Source organism: Panthera tigris, chromosome B3 (genome assembly GCF_018350195.1).
Source record: "Panthera tigris isolate Pti1 chromosome B3, P.tigris_Pti1_mat1.1, whole genome shotgun sequence".
NCBI lineage: Eukaryota > Metazoa > Chordata > Mammalia > Carnivora > Felidae > Panthera > Panthera tigris.
Genome location: NC_056665.1, coordinates 144,235,789 through 144,261,155, shown reverse-complemented (window position 1 = coordinate 144,261,155; position 25,367 = coordinate 144,235,789). Strand labels below are relative to the sequence as shown.

The 25,367-nt window shown below is 40.7% G+C and overlaps 1 protein-coding gene across 12 annotated transcripts in view; it reads right to left on the bottom strand.

Moving 5' to 3' along the window:
- MARK3 (microtubule affinity regulating kinase 3) overlaps positions 1-25,107 on the bottom strand; it is a 111,680-nt gene extending 86,573 nt beyond the window's left edge. For 5 of the 12 annotated variants that reach the window (XM_042990647.1, XM_042990648.1, XM_042990649.1 and 2 more), the window contains exons 1-2: positions 24,879-25,107; positions 1,379-1,570 (exon numbers count right to left, since the gene is read on the bottom strand). In XM_042990647.1, coding sequence (XP_042846581.1) covers positions 1,379-1,570; positions 24,879-24,929 — 243 coding nt within the window. In that variant the 5' untranslated portion in view covers positions 24,930-25,107. Of the gene's footprint in view, positions 1-1,378; positions 1,571-24,878 lie in introns of those variants that run through there. The other 7 variants (XM_042990653.1, XM_042990655.1, XM_042990657.1 and 4 more) reach the window with 3 other exon arrangements.
- Positions 25,108-25,367: the final 260 nt, after the last annotated feature.

Below are 25,367 nucleotides of genomic sequence, written 5' to 3'. Positions count from 1 at the left end.
TTAAAAAGAAAATATGGGGGCGCCTGGGTGGCGCAGTCGGTTAAGTGTACGACTTCAGCCAGGTCACGATCTCGTGGTCCGTGAGTTCGAGCCCCGCGTCAGGCTCTGGGCTGATGGCTCGGAGCCTGGAGCCTGTTTCCGATTCTGTGTCTCCCTCTCTCTCTGCCCCTCCCCCGTTCATGCTCTGTCTCTCTCTGTCCCAAAAATAAATAAAAAACGTTGAAAAAAAAAAATTAAAAAAAAAAAAAAAAAAGCTTCCTTCAAAAGTATCATTACAGGGGCACCTGGGTGGCTCAGTCGGTTAAGCGTCTAACTTCAGCTCAGGTCATTATCTCATGGTTCATGAGTTCCAGCCCCACATCGGGCTCTCTGCTGACAGCTCAGGGCCTGAAGCCCGCTTCTTCGGATTCTGTGTCTCCCTCTCTCTCTGCCCCTCCCCCGCTCACATTCTGTCTCTCTCTCTCAAAAATAAACAAACATTAAAAATAAATAAATAAATAAAATAATGAAGTATCATTACAATCATTCAACATATATTTACTAAGCACCTACTATGTGCCAAACGCTGTTAAGTACGGCTATCTGCCCTACAGACCAGAGAGGGAAGATGGGTAAATAAGCAGTTCCCATAAATGTAAACTGTGCTATCTGAGGGGAAGTATCAGGAATTTTAACCTGAGTCCCATACCTGGGAAAAGGGAGTCCATCAACGACTCCTTCCCAGAAGAAGTGGTTGCTACACAAAAGTGTGAAGTGCATTTCAGGCAGAGGAAATAGCAGGCATAGAGACCTAAATGCAAGAAGTCGAAGAAGCAAAACAGGTTCTGTATTGCACATGTGGAACATGTGGAGGGAGTCAATTCAGGAGTTTTAACAGGTGTATTTTTGATAAATACAGAATGCAGTTGAGCAGAAAGCCAATCATCACAAAAGTTAGGAAAGCATATGCCTTCCTGTACAACAGCCAATCAAACCTAGGCTATGAGAAAAGTTTCTTCGGTGAAATGAAGAAACTTCTTGGGCAAAAAAATCTATAAAAACAGACAACACTCATGATTTCCAAGTACTGTGAGCTTATACATTAAGTTCCAAACAATTTTTATTCTGGTGGCAGAAAGAATATTAATCTGGTGGCAGTTCTTAGAACAAAACACTACCCACTTTGGCAAAAGCCAATTCGAACACTCAATGTAATACTACATTTAAAGACATGAGAAAGCAAAGGAACTCCCAGAAAATTAGTATGTAAGTTTCTTGTTCTTAAAAACAATATTTAATTAGCTCAGAAATTAGCTCAAGTAATATATACATTCTCTTCCTCTCTTGCATGGAACTGAACAAAGCAAGTATCATAACAGAAATTAAACTTAATATTTACCTCTCTTCCTGTAAGGATGTGTCTTGCCAATTTCACTTTTGCAAAATTCCCCTTGCCGATTGTTTTCAACAGTCTGTAGTTTCCGATGTGAGGTTGTTCATCTGCACAGGAAGCTATAGAGTTTCTACACCGAGCTCCAGAGCGCCCAGTGCGAGAGGTAACTTCTTGCCGCCCATCTCCATGTGACGTGTGCTACAATATAACATACATAAAAATAAGGAAATGAGAGAACACATGGTACCTGCCAAGTTTTAAGAGCCCCTAGTTGAAGAAACAAAACACCACTGCTTTAATTTTAATCCTAACGTATCTAGCACTTTAAAGGAATTTGCCCACGATATAAATTTATGAGGAAAACAAGCAAATGCCGAGAAGAAAAATACCATCAAGGGTTGAAGTGGGTGTTCAGAAGGAAAGGAGATATTTTTTGTATGTGGTTGTAACATAAAATAGGAGTAACAAGGCTGCCTTATAATCATAAAGAATGTAACTTTTCCATAGCTATTAAATGCACCAGCACGTATGATCCTTCACCAGATGAGGATACTTTTGTGATTTATTCACTGCCACATCACGACTTAGTGAGAAATCCAAAGAGAATATAATTTAGGAACTGGAACACGGCAGTATATAAAACAAAGTCCTGTCCCGCCGAGTGAGGTATGTATCAAGTGGTTTTACTATTTACACAACAAAAATACAGTCACTAAAACTGTACTAGCCACAATTTGGTTTAAAAAAGCTTGTGTAATGTAAATGTATTTTCTAATTTACATGTTTTGTAAATTCAGCTTTTCATACATTAAGTTTTCTAGCATGAGACACAGTTAAATGGAGAAAACATTAACTTACATCCAAGTCAACTGTCTTCTATTACACATAAAATAGGAATATTACAAGAATCTTAAGATTCATAGGCATCCAAAGTTTGTACCTTTGCTTATGTTACTCTTACTCCCCAATCTACTTATAATTAAAGAGTAATTTCTTAGCATCAACCAGACGTAACCTTCAGGAGGACAAGGATTTTTGTCTGTTTTGTTTATTATCAGATATTCCTAGAACTTGGGAGCAGTGACTGACACGGAGTAGCTGTGCAATACATTGTTGCTGAATGAATGCTAAATGAATTCAAGGCCTTGTGTGATCTAATCCATTCCTCCTTTCTGTCTATATCATCCACTCTTCTCCAGGATGGTCCTAGTCCCTCAATTTGAATGCCCTTTCTTCTCTTCAAACCTAAGATTCCTACTCATCCCCTTATGTTTGGATCATTTGTCACCATCTTTATGAAGCCTCCTGTGACTTTTCTTGCATCTAATCAGTTTCTTTTTCTTCTCCTTTGGGTTCCAGGGGTACTTTGTATCTATCTATATTATGCTACTTTGTTGTGGACAATACTATTAGCCACCATATTAGCTCTTTTGCTTCTGAGTTTGTGGAGGATCCCACTGATTTCACAGAGGAACTCAGACCCTCTTCCCTCATTTGAGTTGGCCCAGCCATGTCCCTAAGTTTAGCCAATGACATACAAATGAAAATGACATGTCATTCCCATGCAAAAGCATTATTTGTCAGTGCTTGACTTCAGCCATCTTTTGCTCTCCTGAATCCTAAGCATTGCCCAAAGACAGAAGCCCTCAGGGCCAAATTATCCTGGACAGGGAGATCAATCTTCATAGAGCCAACAAGCCCTCAGGCAAACTGTTTAAACAAGGGTTTTTACTGTGTTAAACCACTAAGATTTTGATTGTGTACGTTACTACAGCATAACGCAACCTAAACTAATACACTTATGCAAATAAACAATCATAATACAAAGCCAAAAGAAACCTGCATTTCCCTGTTAGATTATAAACTCATACAACAGATTTAAATATCTGTTAAATTTGTAATATCTGTTAAATTGTAATTTGTTAAATTACAATAGGGTTAAACTTAGTATATTTAAAGTATACTAAACTTCAGTATATTTAAATTGTAGTATCTGTAAATTTGAAATATCTGTTAAACGGTAATTTGTTAAACTACAATAGGGTTAAACTAAGTATATTTAGTTTGGTGTTTCCTTACATAAAGTCCTTAAATTAAAAAATCTAGGGGGGGTGCCCGGCTAGCTCAGTGGGAAGAGCACACTACTCTTGATCTCAAGGTTGTGAGTTTGAGCCCCAAATTGTGTAGAGATTACTTAAAAAGAAAATCTTTAAAAAATAAATCTGGGGTGCATGGGTGGCTCAGTCGGTTAAGCCTCCGACTTCGGCTCATGTCATGACCTCACAGTTTGTGAGTTTGAGCCCTCCATCGGGCTCTATGCTGACAGCTCAGAGCCTGGAGCCTGCTTCAGATTCTGTCTCCTTCTCTCTCTGCCCCTCCCATGCACGTGCTCTGTCTCTCTCTCTCTCTCTCTCTCTCTCTCTCAAAAATAAATAAACGTTAAAAAAATTAAAATAAGTAAATAAATAAATAAATCTAACTCGGCCATCAAAAAGAATGAAATCCTGAGGCGCCTGGGTGGCTCAGTCGGTTGAGCCTCCAACTTCCACTCAGGTCATGAACTCACGAGCTCCACATCGGGCTCATGTGATTTCACTCATGTGGGATTTAGGAAACAAGACAGATGAATATATAGGAAGGGGGGGAAAAAGGGAGAAAAGCAAGCCATAAGAGACTTTTAACAATAGAGCAAACAAACTGAGGGTTGATGGAGGAAGGTGGGTAGTGGATGGGCTAAATGGGTGATGGGTATTAAGGAGGGCACTTGTGATGAGCACTGGGTGTTATATGTAAATGATGAATCACTAAATTCTACTCCTGAAACCAGCATTATACTATATGTTAACTAGCTAGAATTTAAATAAAAATTTTGGGGGGAAATCTAATGTATTTAACTTAAAAAAATTTCTCTCAAAACAGACACAAATTATTTATCAGGGATATACTGGCATATAGTTTTCTAGTAGTGTCTTTTTCTAGTTAAACCCGATTTCTTAAGTAGGCGTCTCAAATTTCAGGTTTGTGCTTTACCAGAAAGATAGAAAAGCAAACCTGGAACCATATTTAACTATGTTAAAAAAATTAAAGATTATTTTTGGGGGGTGTATGTGTGTCTAAGGTATATTCTAATTTGTGTCTTGGTCATATAATAAATTATATGGTTCTTACATATGGACACAGTTTCAAGAGCTAGTATGTATAACATAAAATGGAATGCATTCCCCATTTATTTTTCTTACTGCTTCTTATGTTAGTGTTGATACGGCCCTGTAACAGTTACTAGAGCTTCTACTTGGCTTTCTTTCATTTTATTCATCCCATGCTTCTATCAATGGCCCTAAAGAAAAACTGTTTCTAGGGGAGCCTGGGTGGCTCAGTCAGTTAAGCATCCGACTCTTGGTTTCAGCTCAGGTCATGAGCTCAGTTAATGAGTTCAGGCCCTGCGTCAGGCTTTGTGCTGACACCATGGAGCCTGCTTGGGATTCTCTCTCTCTCCTCTCTCTGTCCCTCTCCTACTCTCTCTCTCTCTCTCTCGAAATAAATAAACTAAAAAAAAAAAAAAGAAAAAATTAAGAAAAAAAGAAAAAAGTTTCTAATCTTATACCACTCAATGTGCTATACTAAACAATTAACCAAATAATTCTGAATTCTTTACTATTAGCCAATTATTTCATGCATAAGGGTTTTTTTTTTTCCTCCCTATGGAGCCAGTAAACAACCCAAGGGTAAAAAAGGAAAAATGTTATAGAATTCTTCAGTATTCACATTACATTTTGTGGCAGCACTAAGCATGTTAACAGGTACTCTAAGCTGTTAAATTCAAGTCTTAAAGATTAAAGGAGCCCTGAACCTTCTCTCTCCCATGGAGTTGAGCTGATACCACTTCATCCACCAGAAAATTAGAATATGTACACTGCTACTGAAAATAACCAGAAGCAAACCAAAGACAGGAGATTATTAACAAATTTATAAAGCATCCATTTGCAAACTAAAACCTTTACTGCAGAAAATTTAAATTTCCAGGTAATATATTAGAGAATGGGGCAAACATTATAGTTATATACTCAATATCCATTTCTCCCTTCTTCATTACCAAGAGAAGCTGGCTGGGTATTTGATGAGGCAACAAGACCAACTAAATAATTGTTTTCTCAAACGTGTCTGTAGCTAGGGGCACCTGGGTGGCTCATTCGGTTGAGCATCTCGGTTCTGGCCGGTGCTCATTAATGAAAACATACCGGTGGGGGGCAGGACAGGGGCAGTTCTGGGAAAACTTTTTGTTTCTCACAAAGGGGCACAGATACACTAGTACAGTCCCTTCTTTCTCTTTCCTTCAATGCAACCATAACTGCAGATGTATAAGTTATCTTGCAGCCAAAAGGTCTCAAACACGAAAGAAAATTTTTTGTTTTTATTTTAAGTAGGCTTCACACGCAGCACAGAGCCCAACGTGAGGCTTGAACTCACCACCCTGAGATCAAGAGTTGGAAGCTTAACCGCCTGAGCCACCCAGGCACCCCAAGAAAATAGTATTTTTAAAAACCACCAGCTCTGGGGTGCTTAGGTGGCTCAGTCAGTTGAGCATCCAACTTTGGCTCAGGTCATGATCTAGAGGTTGGGAAGTTTGAGCGTTCCATCAGCTTGCTGCTGTCAGACTATAGCCCGCTTGGGATCCTCTGTCCCCCTATCTGCCCCTCCCTGCCCTCTCAATCTCTCCCAAAAATAAATAAAATCTGGGGCGCCTGGGTGGCTCAGACTCTTGATTTCAGCTTAGGTCATGATCTTACGGTCTTTAGGATTACAAGCCCCGTGCTGGGCTTTGCACGGACAGTGCAGAGCCTGCTTGGGATTCTCCCCCCGCCCCCGTCCCCCCCCCCCCCCCCCCCAAATAAATAAACATTAAAAAAAAGTATTAAAATATATATATATATATTTTTTAAATAAATAAAAACCAGCAACTTCAATATTATACTGCTGAACCAAAGCTAGAAACTATGTATGTTTCTTTTGTGAGAAAAGCAAACCCCTATTTGGTTAAGCCATTATGTTAGAGTTTATTACTTTCAGTCAAAGCACTACTGTTACAGAGCTGTATCAACACTAATGTAAGAAGCAATAAGAAAAATGAATGGAGGAGTGACTGGGTGGCTCAGTCAGTTAAGTCTCTGATTATTTCGACTTGGGTCAGGATCCCAGTTTCTTGGGATTGAGCCATATGTCAGCTCAGCACTGAGCACGGAGCCTGCTTGGGATTCTCTCGGAAAAGGAAAGGGAAAAGGAAAGCGAAAAGGAAAAGCAAAAGCAAAAGCAAAAGCAAAAGCAAAAGCAAAAGCAAAAGGAAAAGGGAATAGGAAAAGGGAACAGGAATAGGAATAGGAATAGGAATAGGAATAGGAATAGGAATAGGAATAGGAATAGGAAAAGGAATAGGAATAGGAAAAGGAAAAGGAAAAGGAAAAAAAAGGAAAAAAAAAAGAAAGAAAAAGAAAAATGAATGGAGAATGCATTCCATTTTGTTATGTTCTTTAAAAATGTATCCATATTTAAGAGCCATAGAATATAAATCATATAACCAGAAGATACAAATGAGAATATACCTTAGACACACATCAAAAAGGTTTTTTTTAATTATTTTTTTTTTAACATTTATTCATTTTTAAGAGACAGAGACAGAACATGAGTGGGGGAGAGGCGGGGAGAGGGGAGAGGGAGGAGAAAGACAGAATCTGAAGCAGGCTTCAGGCTCTGAGCTGTCAGCACAGAACCTGACACGGAGCTCGAACTCACAGACCGTGAGATCATGACCTGAGTGGAAGTCAGATGCTTATCCAACTGAGCCACCCAGGCACCCCCACCAAAAAGTTTTTTAATTTTAATTTTTTTAGCATGATAAATATGGCTTTGGGCTTACCATTGTATCTATCTGGTAAGGCACTAATCTTAAATTTGAGAAGCTTACTTAAGAAATCAGGTGTAAGCAGAAAAGAACACCATTAGAAAAGAAAACTACAGGCCAATATCCCTGATGAATATGGATGTAAAAATTCTCAATTCTCAATACTAGCAAACTGAATTCAGCAGCACGTTAAAAGGATCATTTACCAGGGCACCTGGGTGGCTCAACTGGTTAAGTGTCCAACTCCTAATTTTGGCTCAGGTCATGATATCACTGTAGTGGGATCAAGCACTGAGCATGGAGCCTGCTTAAGATTCTCTCCCCCGCAATCTCTTTGCCCCTCACCTGCTCATGTTTTCTGTCTCTCTTTCAAAAAAAACCAAATTTAATTTAAAAAATACACACACACACACACACACACACACACACACACACACACACACACGTAGGATCATTTACCATGATCAAGTGGGATCTATCTCTGGGATGTAAGGATAGTTCACCACATCAACCAATGTAACATATCACATTAACGGAATTAAAGAAAATAATCATGTAATCATCTTGATACACACAGAAAAAGCATCCAACTTCTGACAAAAGTCAACATCCATTCATGATGAAAACTGTTAAACTGGGCACTGAAAGAACATATCTTGACATAAAAAGTCCATATATGAGCAGCTCGCAGCTAACATCATACTCAATGGTGAAAGGATAAAAGCTTTTCCATTACGTTCAAGAAAAAGACATGGTTGCCCATTCTTACCACTTCTATTGAACATAACACTGGAAGTCCTAGTGGGAGCAATCAAGCAAGAAAAAAAAATAAAGGTATCAGAACTGGAAAAGAAGTAAAATTGTCCCTGTTTGCAAAAGACATGATTTTATAGAGGTGCCTGGCTAGCTCAGTCAGTAGAATGTGTGACTCTTTTATTTTTATTAATTTTTCTTTTTTTTTGAGAGCAACAGAGAGAGAGTACACACACACACATGATTGAAGTGTGAGGCACAGAGGGAGAGAGATAATCCCAAGCAGGTTCCACACTCAGCACAGAGCTAGACACCGGGCTCAATCCCATATCCCTGGGATCATGACGTGAGCCAAAATCAAGAGTCAGAAGCTCAACCCACTGAGACACTCAGGTGCCCCAGAGCATGTGATTCTTGGTATCGGGAGTAAGTTTAAGTTCAAACCCCACGCTGGGAGGAGATATTACTTAAAAAATAAAATCATTTAAAAAAAACAAACATGATTTTATATATAGAAAACCCTAAAGACTCAACTGAAAAACTGTTAGATCTAACCAATGAATTCAATGAAGTTGCAAGATAAAAAAAATTAAATTAAAAGATCAGTAGTGCTGGGCACCTGGGTGGCTCAGTTGGTTAAGCATCCAACTCTTGGTTTTGGCTCATGTCATGATCTCATGTTTTCATGAGTTTGAGACCTACATAAGGCTCTGTGCTGACAGTGCAGAGCCTGCTTGGGATTCTCTCTCTCCCTCCCTCCCTCTCTCTCTCTCTCTCTCTGTCCCTCCCCCATTCATGCTGGCTCTGTCTCTCTCAAAATAAATAAATAAGCTTTAAAAACACATTTTAAAAAATCAGTAGTGTTTCTATACACTAATGAGATTTCTGAAAAAGAAATTGATCCTATTTACAATAGCATCAAAAAGAATGAAATACTTAGGAATAAATTAAGGTGAAAGCTCTCTATGCTGAAAATTATGAAGACACTGATGAAAGAAATTGAAGACAATACAAATAAATGGAAAGGTATCCTGTGTTCACGGGTTGGAATTAATATTGTTAAAATGTCAAAACTACTAATAGCCATCTACAGATTCAATGCAATCTCTATCAAGATTCCAATAGCCTTTTTTACAGAAGTAGGAAAAACGCTCCTAAAAAATTTATATGGAACCACAAAGACCTCAGTCAAAGAAATATTGAGAAAGAGCAAATCAGGAGGTATCACACCTCCTGATTTCAAGCTATATTATAAAGCTATACTATGATAATGAACAGTATGATAATGGCATAAAAACAAATAGACCAGAATATAATTGAGAGCCCAGAAATAAGCCCAAACATATAAGGTCAACTAATATTTGACAAGGGAGCCAAGAATACTGAATGGAGAAAAGACCATCTCTTCAATAAAAGATACTAGTATAACTGGGTACTCATATGTAAAAGAATGAAACTGGATCCATATGTTATACCACTCACAAAAACTAATTTGAAATGGATTAAAAAACTTAAATGTAAAGGGGCGCTTGGGTGGCTCAGTCAGTTAAGTGTCTTTGTTGATTTCGGCTCGGGTCATGATCTCACAGTCTTGGGATTGAGCCCTGTATTGGGCTCAGTGCTGGGCGTGGAGCCTGCTTGAGATTCTCTCTCCCTCTCCTCTCTCTCTGCCCCTCCCGTTTGCACACACACAGGCATACACGTGGGCTCTCTCTCTCAAATAAAAATTAAAGTCATTAAAAAGCACTTAAATGTAAGACCTGAAACCATGAAACCCCTAGAAGAAAACATAGGAACAGAGCTCCTTGATATGGGTCTCAGTAATGATTTTTTGGATGACACCTAAGGCACAAGCAACAAAATAAAAAATGAACAAGTGAGACTACATCAAACTAAAAAGCTTCTGCACAGCAAAACAAAACATAAATAAAGTGAAAAATAACCTATGGGATGGTAAAATATTTGCAAACTATATATTTGATAAGGAGTTCATATCCAAAACATATGAAGAACTCATATAACTCAATAGCAAAAAACAAATAACCTAATTAAAAATGGGCAAAAGACTTGAATAGAGATTTCTCCAAAGAAGATATACAAAAAGCCAACAGGTACATGAAAAGATGCTGAACATGACTATTCATTAGGGAAATGCAAATAAGAACCACAATGAGATATCAGTTCACTCCTGTCATAGTGGCCATAGCCATAAGCAAAAAGACAAATAATAGTATGGATGTAGAGAAAAGGAAACCCTTGTGTACTGTTGGTGGGACTGTAAATTGGTATAGCCACTGTGGAAAACAGCATGGACAACCCTCAAAAAATTAAAACCAGAACTACCATATGATGCTGCAATTCCACTTCTGAGTATATATCTGAAGATAACAAAAACACTATCTGCACCCCATGTTCACAGCAGCATTTGTGTACAGTAGCCAAGACATGGAAACAACCTAAGTGTCCATCAATGGACGAATGGATAAAGAATTGTGGTATGTATAAAGTATCATTCAGCCATAAAAAAAACACACACACACACACACACACACAAGGAAATCCTACCATTTCTAACAACATGGACAGATCTTGAAGGCATTATACTAAGTGAAATAAATCAGAGAAAGACAAATCCTGTACGATCTCACTTACATGTGGAATCCAAAAGCAAAACAAAAACAAGAAAACAAACCCAAACTCATAGAAAAAGAGATGAGAATTATGGTTACCAGAAGAAATGAGTAGGGAAGGGGGATCTGGGGGAAGATGGTCAAAAGGGACAACCTTGCAGTTATAAGGTAAATAAGTACTAGGGATGTAACGTAAATCATGGTTACTACTGCTAACACTGCTATATAATATATAGGAAAGTCGTAAAAAAAAAAAAAAGTGTAAATCCTAAGAATTCTTACCACAATGAGAAATTTTTTTCCTTTATTAATTTCTTCTTTCTTTTCTTATTGTTATCTATACAAGAAGATGGATGTTAGCTGAACATATTGTGGTACTCATTTCTCAATGGACATAAACCAATACCTTAAACTTATACAGTGATGTATGTCAATTACTTCTCAATACAGCTGGGGTGGGGCAGGGGGGACGGGATCAGGTTTAAAAGTTAAAAAAAAAAAAAAACTTTACATCATGTTTCGACTCTTCCTAAATAAACCTTGGTCCCTTTTGTAAAACACAAGACATGCCCACGCATCCTTTCTAATCCTTAAAATAACAAACCACCTCCTTAACACAAGGGCAGGTTTTTCAAATGTAAAAAAATCTACAAAGCTAAATTGTGACAATAAAGGGCTGTCCCCCACGTATTTTGTACTTTTAGAGATATTCATAAAATCAAATTTCACTTTTGAAAGCAGCAGGGCGATTATTCCATTCACTGCAAAAAAAAAAAAATATTTCATAAGATTGAACAATTTGTGATTTAAAAAACTCTTAGCAAACAAGAAACAGAACAGAACTTCTTTACTTTGATAAAAATCATGGACCAAAACCTTCAGCAAATATTACACTAATGGAGAAACTTTAGAATCATTTCTTGAAAATCAGAAACAAGACAAAGTTGTCTATTATCACTACCATTATTTAACATAATACTAAAGGTTATGGCCAATACTTGAAGGAAAGAAAAAAGTAAGATTATGAGAATCAGAAGGAAAGAGATAAAACTGTAACTGTTTGTAGATGATATGATCTAACTACAAACCAACAGAATCAGAAATACCACTGGAACTCATGAGAGTTTGGCAAGATACAAGATCAACCTATCACATTTCTCTACACTGGCAGTAACCTGCCACAAAATTTAACAAAAAAAATAACCATATCAATAAAAACTATAAAGCAGGTAGAAACTAACTTAATCAAAAAGAATATATAGAAGCTCTTTGGAGAAAGCTTTAAATTTTTAATGAAAGACCTAAAAGATACTTAAATAAATGGAAATTCCATGTTCATGGATAGATACTATAAATTCTACCCAAATTAACCTACAAGTTCAAGGCAATTTCAATTAAAATTTCCAGTCAGTAGTTCTTGAGCATTTTTTTAAATGTTTATTTATTTTGAGAGAGAGAGAGAGAGAGAGAGAGAGAGAGTGAGTGTAAGCAGAGGAGGGGCAGAGAGAGAGGGAGACAGAGAATCCAAAGCAGGCTCTGCTGTCAGCACAAAGCTGGACTCGGGGCTCGAAACCACAAACCATGAGATCATGACCTAAGCCAAAGTCGGACAGTCGCTCAACCGACTGAGCCACCCAGGTGCCCCAAGTAAAAAAATTTTTTTAATTTTCTAGTAATTTTAATCTTACTCTGACGTTTACATGGATGAATAATTGCCAGGTCAGCCTCAAAAAAAGAGTTAAAAAAAAAAAAAGAAAAAGGCTCAGAAACAAAAAGTGATCTAAGTTAGTTAACACAAGCATAACAAAACATATCTATATAATGTACCCTCTTTTTTTTTTTTAATTTTTTTTTTAATGTTTATTTATTTTTGAGACAGGGAGAGACAGAGCATGAACGGGGGAGGGTCAGAGACAGAGGGAGACACAGAATCCGAAGCAGGCTCAAGCCTCTGAGCTGTCAGCACAGAGCCCGACGCGGGGCTCGAACTCACAGACCGTGAGATCATGACCTTAGCCGAAGTCGGACGCTCAACCAACTGAGCCACCCAGGTGCCCCTCATGTACCCTTTTAATAGCATACACTAAGAGAGACACATCTTTTGTGTGGTATTCTTACCAAAAATATATAACCTTAATTAATTGTGAAAAAACATCTGACAAACTTAAACTGAGATATATTCCACAAAATAACTGACCAGTACTCATCAAAACTGTCAAGGGCATAAAAGACAGAGGAACCATTACAAATTGGAGAAGACTGAGACACAATAACTAAACGCAATGTGGGATCTTTGATTAGATCCTAGAAGAAAAAAAGAACCCTGGAGAAAAACTGGTGAAAATTCAAGTTCTGTCGTCATCGTCGTCGTTGTCGTCGTCGTCGTCATCATCATCATCATCATCAACAGTATCAGACCAATATCAATTTTCTGGCTTTCATAACTGAGCTATGGTTATAAAGGTGTTAACATTAGGGGAATCTGAGTGAAAGGCATACTCTGTATACTCTGTACCACTTTGGCAATTTTTATTTAAGTCTTAAATTATTTCCAAATAAAAAGTTCAATAGATAAGATATACACATAGATACACAGATTAAGAAGATTAACATTGACTGTGAAGCCATAGTAATTAAAGAGAACAGAAAAACCTAAGGGGTATGGGCACAACGGAAAAACAGACCTATGCACCAGAATATAAAACTAAATGACATGAGTACATGGGAACCTTAAGATACAATGAAAGGGGCCCTATAAACCAGAGGGGAAAGGATAGATTGCAGAGTAGACAGCAGTGGGAAAACCGGTTCACCTTATCAGCCGGGGGGGGGGGGTGGGGGGGTGTACAAAACTAGATCCCTACCAGAGAAAGGCTATGTCTCCAGGGTTTAAAAACCTACATGTGAAAGGTAAAATGATACAAGGTTAACAAATGAAATATAAGAGAATATCCTTGTGATCCAGGTATTTAAGTAAAACTTCAAAAGCACAAACACAAGGCACCATTTATGTTGGTTACACCAAAATCAACAATTTGTTCAATGAAGGGCATTATAGAAAGATGACAGAGGATACGTGCAATGTCCACAACCTACATCAGATTAACATCTAGAAAACCAAGAATACCTAAGAATCAACAAGGAAAAGACAACACAAAAGAAAAATGGACAAAGGAAAAACAGCAATTACAGAACACCCCAAAAGCCAAAGTATATATAGACCTAATAAAAATCAAAGAGAAATACAAGTTTACAATGAGATATCACATTACACCCAACAGGCTGGTAAAAACTTAAAGCTGGATAATGCTAAATGTTGGCAGGAACCAGGGATACTATGCACTACTGGCAGGAGTGTGGACTGATTTAGCCACCCAGAAGGACAAGTTCTGGCCCTATCTGTATTTCCTGCGACAGAGCAAGTCCACTCCTAGCTACCCCAAGAAAGTCTTACACAGCTCCATAAGGGACATGGATAAAGACATTCATGGTAGTATTTTGTGGCCGCAGGAAGTGCAATGTCTAACCCTGAGGAGCAGACAGGTTGAGTATGGTAGATAGATCACCATCCCACAGACTGCTAAGTAGTGGTCAGAAAACAGATTAGACTCATAGATGAGATATATACAGTATTTACACGAGGTGCCAAATGTATACTCTGTAAGAGCACATACATGTACACACATTACAGCATATTAAACAAACTATGGGGAATGAACTATGGGGATTAACAAGAATAAATAAGACAAGGGCTTCACACTGACCTATAAAGATAACGTGGTGGCACCTGGGTGGCTCAGTTGGTTAAGCGTCTGACTTCGGCTCAGGTCATGATCTTGTGGTGCAGGAGTTCAAGCCCTGAGGCAGGCTCTGTGCTGACAGCTCAGAGCCTGAGCCTGCTTGGAATTCTGTTGTCTTCCTCTCTCTTTGCCCCTCCCCCGCTCACTTTCTGTCTCTCTTAAAAATAAACATTAAAAAAAAAAAGATAATGTGACTTTTTGCAGCTGAGTTTACAAAAAAGGTTTCTAAGAATATGAACAACAGAAATGGGAAACTATTACTGTTCATATCCACAAATTCAGTGAAACTGGTTTCATTTTTAATAAAATATTACTGCTGTAACAGATAAACTATCATAATAGACTGAAAAATCATTTACTCATCTAATCCCCAAAAGGACTACAGGCACAAATAAATTGTGGCTAAAGAAAAATTTCACTCAGTAGCTTTTGACCAGTTAACTATAAGCTAAGCAACTATTAAGTGCCAGGCACTACAGAGTGATGAAATAAAGTATGGTGCCAAACCTTCAAGGTACTCCTAACCCACCTGAAGAGCTAACATGCGGAATAATAACTAAAACAAAAGGCAATCCCTGCCCCACTGAGAAAATCAGAGAGTAGGTACTCTAAGTGCCATCGTCTATGTATTTTTCAATTTTCTAGTAGAAACGCTAAAAAACGTATCAACAGGTTAAATTAATTTTAATATTTTATTTAACCCAATATATTCTCAAATATTTCAACACATAATATAAAAAGATTAAGACTGCATATTCTTTTTTTCACACTGTCTTTAAAATCTGTATATATTTCATCCTTACAGAGCCACATTTCAAGTGGTCAGCAGCCACACGTGGCTAGTAGCTACTGTGTGGGATAATGTAGTACTAAGCACTCAGAGGAGGTGATCACATTTGAGTGAGATGAAAGAAAAAAGGTATCTTATGAAGGGATAATCTTTAAAGGATAAGTAGTAGAGTTCTAATGAAAGACAATGGTTATTTCAAGCCAGGCACTAGTACAAGGAAACCTAGGAAAACGTGGGGGGTGGGGAAATGATCCCCTCCCCTCCCCTCCCCTCCCCCCCCGCACCCCAACCTGCATGTGAAACCACTTTCGTCTCTCACAACTCTCTCATTTCATGGGACACTAACACTGGTGGGGGGGGGGGGGGGACACTTCATTTCCTTGACATCATGATGGCTGACAATTTATCCTTATGCTCCTGACTAGGCTGTCCTTTCTGCCTTGCTCTGCTCTCCATCCCCAACCCTTAGCTTAATTAATGCCTACACCAAAGTACTTGACTATGAGTTCCTTGTGGGCAAGAATAGTCTCATCTCTGTATTCTCAGAATACAGGACCTGGCAACTAGCAGGTGTGAAATCACTGGGTAAACAAATAGCTAAGCAGAACTGTCTGGCTAGAGTATTAAGGTTATACAGATGAGCAGTTGGAAACAACAAAGCTAGAAAGGTGGATCAAGAATAAACCTCCAAAAGCTTAAAAAAAAATTTTTTTTAATGTTTGTTTATTTTTGAGAGAGACAGAGACAGAATGCGACTGGGTTAGGGGCAGAGAGAGAGGGAAACACAGAATCTGAAGCAGACTCCAGACTCCGAGCCATCAGCACAGAGCCCAACGTGGGGCTCGAACCCACAAACCCATCATAAAATTCTCATCACAAGAAAAAAAAAACAAAACGAAGTATGTATGGTAACGAATATTAATTATTATACTTATTGTGGTGATCTTTACACAATCAATACAAATAGTGAATCATGTAGCACATCTGAAACTAATAAACCAATATGGAGGTTATGTCAATTACATCTAAAACTTAAAAAAACAGTGAAATAAATTAAATTTTTAAAAGATGAGGCACAGATCAGTGAATTGGTCATGATTAAGTTACTTGTATTTGAAAGCTAGTTTTACATTTTTTTTTAATGTTTATTTTTGAGAGAGAGAGAGAGAGAGAGAGAGAGAGCAAGTGAGCAGGGGAGGGGCAGAGAGAGAGAGAGACACAGAATCCAAAGCAGGCTCCAGGCTCTGAGCTTCAGCACAGAGCCTAACATGGGGCTCGAACCCACAAACCGTGAGATCATGACCTGAGCTGAAGTCGGACGTTCAACTGACTGAGCCACCCAGGCGCCTCTGAAAGCGAGTTTTAATTACAAGTATGTAATTAACATAACTCCAAATCCCAACTTCTTGTATGTTTTGTTGTTGTTCCTTCTCTTTTGCTCCGCATCTTGTCCACTCTACCTCAGACATGTCTTCAGATGCACTCCTTCAACTGGTCTTAGGCTCCCATCTTTCTCTCTCCCTTCAAAGCCCAGACACTATCCATCAGTTCTCCCTTTAAGAAAGCAGTCTGAGGTTTTAAAAAAAGGAGAAATGGGGCGCCTGGGTGGCGCAGTCGGTTAAGCGTCCGACTTCAGCCAGGTCACGATCTCGCGGTCCGTGAGTTCGAGCCCCGCATCAGGCTCTGGGCTGATGGCTCGGAGCCTGGAGCCTGTTTCCGATTCTGTGTCTCCTTCTCTCTCTGCCCCTCCCCCGTTCATGCTCTGTCTCTCTCTGTCCCAAAAATAAATAAAAAACGTTGAAAAAAAAAATTAAAAAATAAATAAATAAATAAATAAATAAACAAATAAATAAAGGAGAAAGGAGATGATCTTGCTGGAATAACTACAGAGGGGAGAAGCTAAGGATACAGGGATAGAGATGAGAAGACCAGTAAAAAGACCATCAACATTAACGACAGCTAACATTTATCTGTTACTTACTGTAAGTAACAGGGACTGTTTTAAATGCTTTTACCCATATTGTCTCATTTAACCACTAATTCAACCAATATTTTATTGAACCCCTATAACAGATGACAAGCATGTTCTAGGTATTTGTTGTATCCGTAAGCAAAACAAATTATTTCTGTTCTTGTGGAGCTTTCAGTATATACCAGAAGAAACTGACAAAACACAATAAACATACAACAATGTGTAAATATGATACGTAAGAAGGTAATAACTGCAATGGAGAAAAGAAAAACCAGACCAGGGTTAGGGAGACTGGGAGAGTCACAGGTGATTAAGCCACTGAGGTGATATTTGAAAAGAGGAGGTGAGAAAGTTAGCCATAAGAATATCTGGAAGAAAGGTGTTCAAAGAGAAATGCAACGTCAAGGCCCTGAGGTTGGAGTGTCGCTTGTGTGTTCACAGAACAGCAAGAAGACTCTTAGGTCTATGGGCAGAGTGGGTGAGGAGAGGCAGAAGGTGAGGACCAAGAAGAAAGGAAAGCCAGCGCATGGAAGGCCTTATCGTTGTAACGGCCCTATGAGGTCGTCACTATTACCAATGCCATTTTACAGATGAGGTAACTGGGGCACAAAAAAGTTAAATAACTTGTCCAAGGTCACACAATAAAATGCTAGACCAGATTATAAACCCAAAGAGTTACCATTAAGTTGTTTTGAAAACATGACGTTGACATTGTTGACACACTTCCCATTACAAAGTAAGGTCTGTGTCCCTTGTGTTGTGATAGATTTAACCGAGAGCAAATGACACAGTGTGACTTCTGAGGCTAGGTCATAAAAGGCAGGGAGCTTCTATCTCTTCTGAAACACGGAGCAACCTCGGAAGTCTGTTCGCACTGAGGCCTCCACACTGGAAAAGCCCTTTGTAGACCCTCTGGCCAAGAGTCCCAGCTGAGCCTAGCCCTCTAACCACATCTGCCAAGGTGCCAGATACATAAGTGAAGAAACTATCTAGGATGTGGATCTTCCAGCCCAGCTGTTCAAATCCCACTCGCCTTTCGAGATCCTCCAAACTGAAGTCCCAGATATAGAAGAACAGAGATAAGTCATCCCTGTCTGAATTCCTCAAACACAACCTGTGAGCATAATAAAATGGCTGCTGTTCTACATTACGAAGTTATGGAGTGATTTGTTCCACAGCAATAATATGAAGAACCACTATACAATAAGCAGGAAACAAATGTTAACAACCTGAACTAAGTAAGAGAAATGAAAAAAAAAAAAAAAAAAAAAAGAACCCCAAAACAAAAACTGGAATATACTACCATGGAACATAGAAGGTTCTTTATCATTAAACATCTTTAACGTCTAGATGGCAACGTTCTAAGAGAAGAAAACAAGCTCTTTTATTCCATTCCACTAATAGAGCTAATACATGCCTATGGATACCAAGGAGGGCCTAGGAATAGGTAAAGGCTAGCAATTGAGGGAAGACAAGGAAAGAGGTGGAGACAGTATGTGAACAGAATGCCATCAAAAACACCTCAAATGCCTTTGACAACAAAAGGTGACTGCCCTGGTTTAAATTATTCTACTGGATAAAGAACGGCAATTCTCAGAGCAGAAAGCTGAGTTAGGGAATGGTTCTGGGTCGACTCCTCTCTAGGATTCCCTGCTAGAATCTGCTCTTGTAGTCAATGAAGTCATAAAGGTGCTTACTGCATAAAGAATGAAGTTATATATAAAATTCAGAAATAAAAACCTTTGGGCTCAGTTTATTCAAATTTTATATTAAATTCTACCCAAATACACATCTTCATGTAAAATGTCCATACTACAAACCCCGCAATATTGAACATCCACTCAAATGCAACTGCCTATTAGCAACAAACAAAACACCTCTTGCTGTTTAACACCAAGACCCCTTTGTAACCCACTTAAACAATGCCTTATCTAGTCTACATAAGATTATATAAGACTAGCCACAGATGAGCAGTTCAGGTGGCTAGAATGCAGTGCTAAAGAACTATTCCTTGAAGAAAAAAATGCTTTCTTCCAGTGCCAACTTCCGCCCTCCCAATTACTGTGCAGGCAGGTGCATATGGGTCAGCATAAACTCCTTATTACTACTTGCAGACAAATTCCAAGCACATTCTTTAAATTCTTTTGTAAGACAACATTAAAGCTGGGAGATTTCCAGGGAAGACATCTGTTCTCTCCTTCAGGTTTAATTTGAAAGTTTAAAATGGAGGTGAGATGGGGTACCTGGCTGGTTCAGTCGGTAGAGCATGTGACTCTTGATCCCAGGGTCATGAGTTCGAGTCCTATGCTGGGGATGAGTTTACTTAAAAAAAAAAAAAGTACTAAAATACTTAAAAATATACAAAAATAAAATAAGATGGAGGTGAGACAAGGGTTTTCTGCTTTACTCCTCCTAGTGGTGATCAGAAAGGGCTGCATTCCCTGACTCTCACTTCCTGGTTGGGAAAAAATTCCAGGGACAAAATTTGTCTTAGATCTTGGATCTTAGAATCCAGAACAATCCTCCAAAACTAAAGGTAACAGATACCAAGGCGCCTGGGTAGCTCAGTCAATTAAGCGTCGAACTCTCAATTTCAGCTCAGGTCATGATCTCATGGTTTGTGGGATCAAGCCCTGCTTTGGGCTTAATGCTGACAGTGCAGTGCCTTCTTGGGATTCTCTCTCTCTCTCTCTCTCTCTCTCTCTCTCTTTCTCTCTCTCTCTCTGTCTCTCAAAACTAAATAAACCAAAAAAAAATTTTTTTAAGACAACAGGTACCAGGGGCACCTGGGTGGCTCAGTTGGTTAAGCGGCCGACTTCAGCTCAGGTCATGATCTCGTGGTCCGTGAGTTCGAGCCCCGCGTCGGGCTCTGTGCTGACAGCTCAGAGCCTGGAGCCTGTTTCAGATTCTGTGTCTCCCTCTCTCTCTGACCCTCCCCCGTTCATGCTCTGTCTCTCTCTGTCTCAAAAATAAATAAATGTTAAAAAAAAAAAAAAGACAACAGGTACCACAAATTTACACTGAGTTGTGTATAAGTCTCTCACGGGTAATTACAATGTAAATAACCATGCACTACATAAAGTAACCTGTACTCTACTCATTGCAAATTTCCAAGTTCACCTAATTTACCCATAGAAGAAACAAAAATGACCTTCAAATTGAAGTCTGTAAGATTTTTTTCTCAAAACACTTTGACACCATAAAAAAATATTAATTCTTCAGAGATTAACTTTTTTTAAAAGGCCCAAACAGGCTTTATTCAACAGATAGTTGTGCTTGAAAGTTAAAAGGCAGATTAAATAAAGGCATAGTATATACTTTAAAAGAAATGGCATTTAAAGTACAGTAAGTGATCAACAAATAGTAACTATTTTTATACTCCATAACCATACTTTCTTACAAAGAACCAACTTTAAAAACTCACGGAGCTTGAAAATTTTATTTAATCCATTGGAAATCTCTCTTCTATAGTCACAATACAACCTAAAGGGACATAGTTTAGTTGACAAGCTTTCAATGAATACTAATGCAGTAATTAAAGTGTGGTTTCTGGACCACAAGTTCTGGGAACTTGTTAGAAATGCAAACTAGAATCAAGGTCTGGGGAGGGGCCCAGCAATCAGAGCTCTAACAAGCCCTCCAGGTGATACTGGCGTTTACTCCAGTTTGAGAGTTTATTAGACTAGCTCACAGAGCTCAGGATGCTTTGTTCTGCAGGGACGGGGAAGTCCTAAAGAGCAGGTACAGGTACAACATGGTTCCTAGATAATAACTTCTATGGAACCTAGCAGTGTCCTACACAAAGTAGGCACTTAAACTTGAACAGGTTAATGACAGTCTCCTATAACCTATACCTGGCTAGACAAGAACACCATCAGTTTATCTATTTCACAGAGATCAGAAATTCTGATGGCTTGTCTCCATTAACTAATAATAAGTAAATACAGGCTGCACACACACCAGGAGCTGTTAACTGACAAGAGCCCTGGGGCCTCTGGTACTTTGACAAACAGCTCAAGCTTACAACGTGTCATATGCTTTAAAATTTAAGTGAAAAAATACATTTCTGATTTTACCAGTGTCCAAACAGGATTTGCCCATGGCTCCATATAAGTCATGACACTGCAGAACAAAAACCAAAACATAAATTTTTTTTTGTTGCCTTCAAAATGCATCTTATTTCACATATTAGCTCACTGTAATATATGGACCCTGGATGGAGTCCAATTTGAACAAAGTGTTAAAAAAGTAGACAACTGAGGAAAATTGAAGACTGACTGGATATCTGATGTTAAGAAATTATGATAAAGGGACTAGGATTACAATCTTTATAAAATTAAAGCTTTATCTCTCCTAAAAGCTTTAGAGATGAAATGATATGAGGTACTGAATTTGCTTCTTGGGGAGACCCCAAATGAAATAAGACGGCCACTGAGTTATGTGGGGGGCTAACTATATACAAGGGTTTCTCAACCCTGACCCTATTGCCATTTTTTGCCAGATGTTTTGTTGTTGTTGGGGGGAGGAAGGGGTGCTGCCCTGTACACTGTAAAATGTTTAGCAGCATTCCTGGTCAGTAAACTCTCTTCCGTTGTGACGACCAAAAAAATGTCTCCAGACATCATCAAATGTCCACAGGGCAGCAAAACTGTTCCTGGTTGAGAACCACTAATACAAACTAAATTCTCCCTACTTGTTTGTTTGAAATCTTCCGTAACAATACATTTAAGTCTTATTTTAATTATACTCTGTGTAATGGTACATCTATATCTCTCTGGTTGAGTAATTAGTACATAAGCTTTTGAGGAACAGCTTGGTACCCAAAAAAGCAGAGGGAACTGAACTGGAGATGTGGAGCCTAGTGGTGGCTCTGCTACTAAATAGTGTTGTCACAGCAGCTCCTGTCACCTCTCTGAGCATCCTCATTAGGTCAGATTATTTGATTAGTCCTTATGAGTTTTAAAATTATTTGAAAACAGTATTATCTTTTATATACCCATCAGCTAAAGGTGGGTGCTCACATTTATAAACCAAACAAACGAAAACAGAGTAGTGGACTAAGATGAAGACAATATTCTTGTTGCAAATAATCCGCCTTTTATTATTCCTCTATCTATAAGCAACATTCCCATCACAGCCATATACAATTATTTAAAATTGATTCCCAAGATAAGCAAAATGGAAAGTCTTTTCACAAAAAAGATAAAGTTGTTCTAGTCATAGTAGCCAAAATGCCCATCAACAGTGAATGGATTAGAAATTGTTGTACATTAACTGGGTGATGCATGGAAGTGTTGAATCCCTATACTACACACCTGAAACTAATATAACACTGTATGTTAACTATACTGGAATTAATATAATAACTTAAAAAAAAAACAAAGAAACTTTTGTACATCCAAACAATGAATTACCTACCACTCAGCAATAAAAAGAAATGAACTACTGATACACACACAAACTTTAATAAAGATTCCAATTATATGACATTCTAGAAAACATAAAACTATAGGGACAGATAACAGATCAGTGGTTGCCAAAGGCTGTAGAGCGAGGCGACTGACTGTAAAGGGCCACGATGTCAGCAAGCACCTTCCTGGGCAATGAAGATGTTCTGTATCTTGACTGTGGTGATGGTTACATGACTATACATTTGTCACAACTCATCAAACAAGACACTTAGGAAGAGTAAATGTTCTATCTCAATAAATCTGACTTTAACAAAACAGCTGCTCAAGAAACTGAGAGCTCTCATTCATTCTTGTACCCTCACCACTCAACTGGCAGTTCAGGAATGGCAGGCAAATAATATGACATATGCCAGACACGTAACGCTCGACACAAGGGCACCACACTGTCAAAGACACACAACTACTTCCAGAAGATTCTAATACAAGTTAAAAAATGGAACAGGGCACGGTGAATTAATGCCATGATATGCTACAAACCTCTGATTTTAACACTGTCAGAAATTCAAATTTAAACACATTCTACAAGAATAAAGGCACACTCCATACCTTACACTGTTTTCAAAGAATAAAGTTAGTAGTTTCTAACAACACACAGAAAGATTAGAACACGATTCAACAAATTCACCAGAGAACAAAGTAAAGACTCACTTAGGGTAAGTCCTTCATTATCACAAACCTGACTGTTTTGGGCTTCAGTTCATTTAGAAAGCATGGAGCTCCTGCTCTGGCTCAATGTAAGATTTTGCCGCTTTGAGCGGAAGTCAAGGACCGAAGCTACTCAACTCCCTATTTTGCTTACTCCGCTCTGCAGCGTGGTCAAGGAACAGGAAAATGACCAAGTCAGGAACGCGTTCTTCAAAAGGGCCGTAAGAAAATGAGTTCACGGACTCACCCGGTCTATGATTTCCCATCACTGACTCTTCACGGAACTTTCTAATCTATCTCAGGTGAAGAAACGCGCGCCGCGGAACCACTCACTCACCAGGGGAAAGAGCACTACGTCCTGGATGGAGACTGATACGCTACGGGAACGCTTTAGACCAGACCCTGCGCGAACAGGTTAGGTCACCTGAGAGCCACCCGGCAAACAAGCGGCACTTGCAAGACTCAGACGAAGGCACCGACACCGCCAGGCCACCGTGTCTCGGGACGCGGCTGAAAGCAGGGAAACAGGCAGAGCAAGAAGGCTGTTCCTAAGTGACGGCGTCTTCCTGCCAGGAATCACCCCGCAACACGTCTAATGAAAGGCCCGCGGAGTCTCTCCACAAGCCCCCTGCTCCACGTCTTACAGGAGGCACCTCCCAGGCCCGAACTCCCCCGAACCGAGCGCCAGACGAGAGCTCAGAAAGCACTCGCGCGGAGTCGACGTTTCTCCGAAGGACTTTCCGCTGCACGTTGCCGCCCCCGGCCCTTTGAAACGTTCCCACGGACACAACCAAAGGGTCCGCGTACAGAATCCCGGGCTGCGAGCGCTGGAGCGGGGGCTCGGCGCCGGCGAAGCCCGCGGGCGGTCGGCAGGCGAGAGCCAAGCCCGGAGCGGGTGTCCCCCGGCCGGGGCGGCGTTACCACGCACCTTCCTTTCAAAACCGCTTCGTCGACCCTTCCAGACGGATGCGCCTGGAAGGGAAGCGACTCCTCAACGAAGCCGGCACGCTCTCTCTCCCGAAACTTCTCTCCTGACCCTGCCAAGGCGCCCTCGAACACTCCCCCCGTGGCCACTCAGGTTTCGAGCCTGTCACTAAGCTTAGTTCCAGACAGTTTGACAAAACCAGGCAGAAAGGACCACCCACTCGACCCGATCAATGGCTTCTTACCGGCACCACGAACACGTTTCCAGCCCGCCAGCCCCTCGAGAGCTGCCCGCCCGATCTGCAAGGAGAGCCCGCCCCAAGTCAGCACCAAGCGCGGCCGAGGGCGGACAACACGCACCGGGCGCGGCGGCCGGGGTCCCCCCCCCCCCCGCCCCCCAACCCCGGCCGGCGAGCGGGACTCGGCGAGAACACGGAGGCGCGACCCGGGCCGCCGCCTCCAGGAAACGGTCGCGCCCCGCCGCCCCCCGCGGCCTCCGGCCGGCCCACCGCGTCCGGCGCGCTCCGGGCCGGGGACCCCCGACGGCTCGGGCCGCCGTCGCGCTCCGGGAGGCAGCGGGGGAGACCCGGCCCGGGCAAATCCCGACAAGGCCCAGGGCACTTACGTTCTCAGTGTCTCTTTCATTCACCGTTGGCAGCGGGGTCCTAGTGGACATTTTACTCCACTCCACTTCTGCACAATGCGAGGGTGAAACAAAACAGCACACGGCCTCGGGGGGCCGGCGACCTCGTCCTCGAGCGCCCTGCGGTTCCGGAACGGCGCCGCGGAGGGCGGCTCCCCTCCCCCACGGCCGTCTAGATCCCGGGCCGGGCCCGGGCCGTCCCTCGGCGGGTCCCGGGGCTCATGCTCCCCCGGCCCCGGCGGCCGCGCCGAGGAGCCCGGCGGGCGGCGGTGGCGGGGCCGGGCCGGCGGCGGGCTGCGGTCGGCCCGCCGGCGTCCCCGCGCCTCAGGGCGCCCCGCGGGCCCGGACCCCCTCGCCTCCTCCTCCGCCCTCGCCCGTCGCACCGCGGATCTCAACGCCGGGGCCTCCACACAGCGCCGCCGGCTGCCCCCGAAGAGGAGGAGGAGGATGTGGACAAGGTGGACCGCAAGA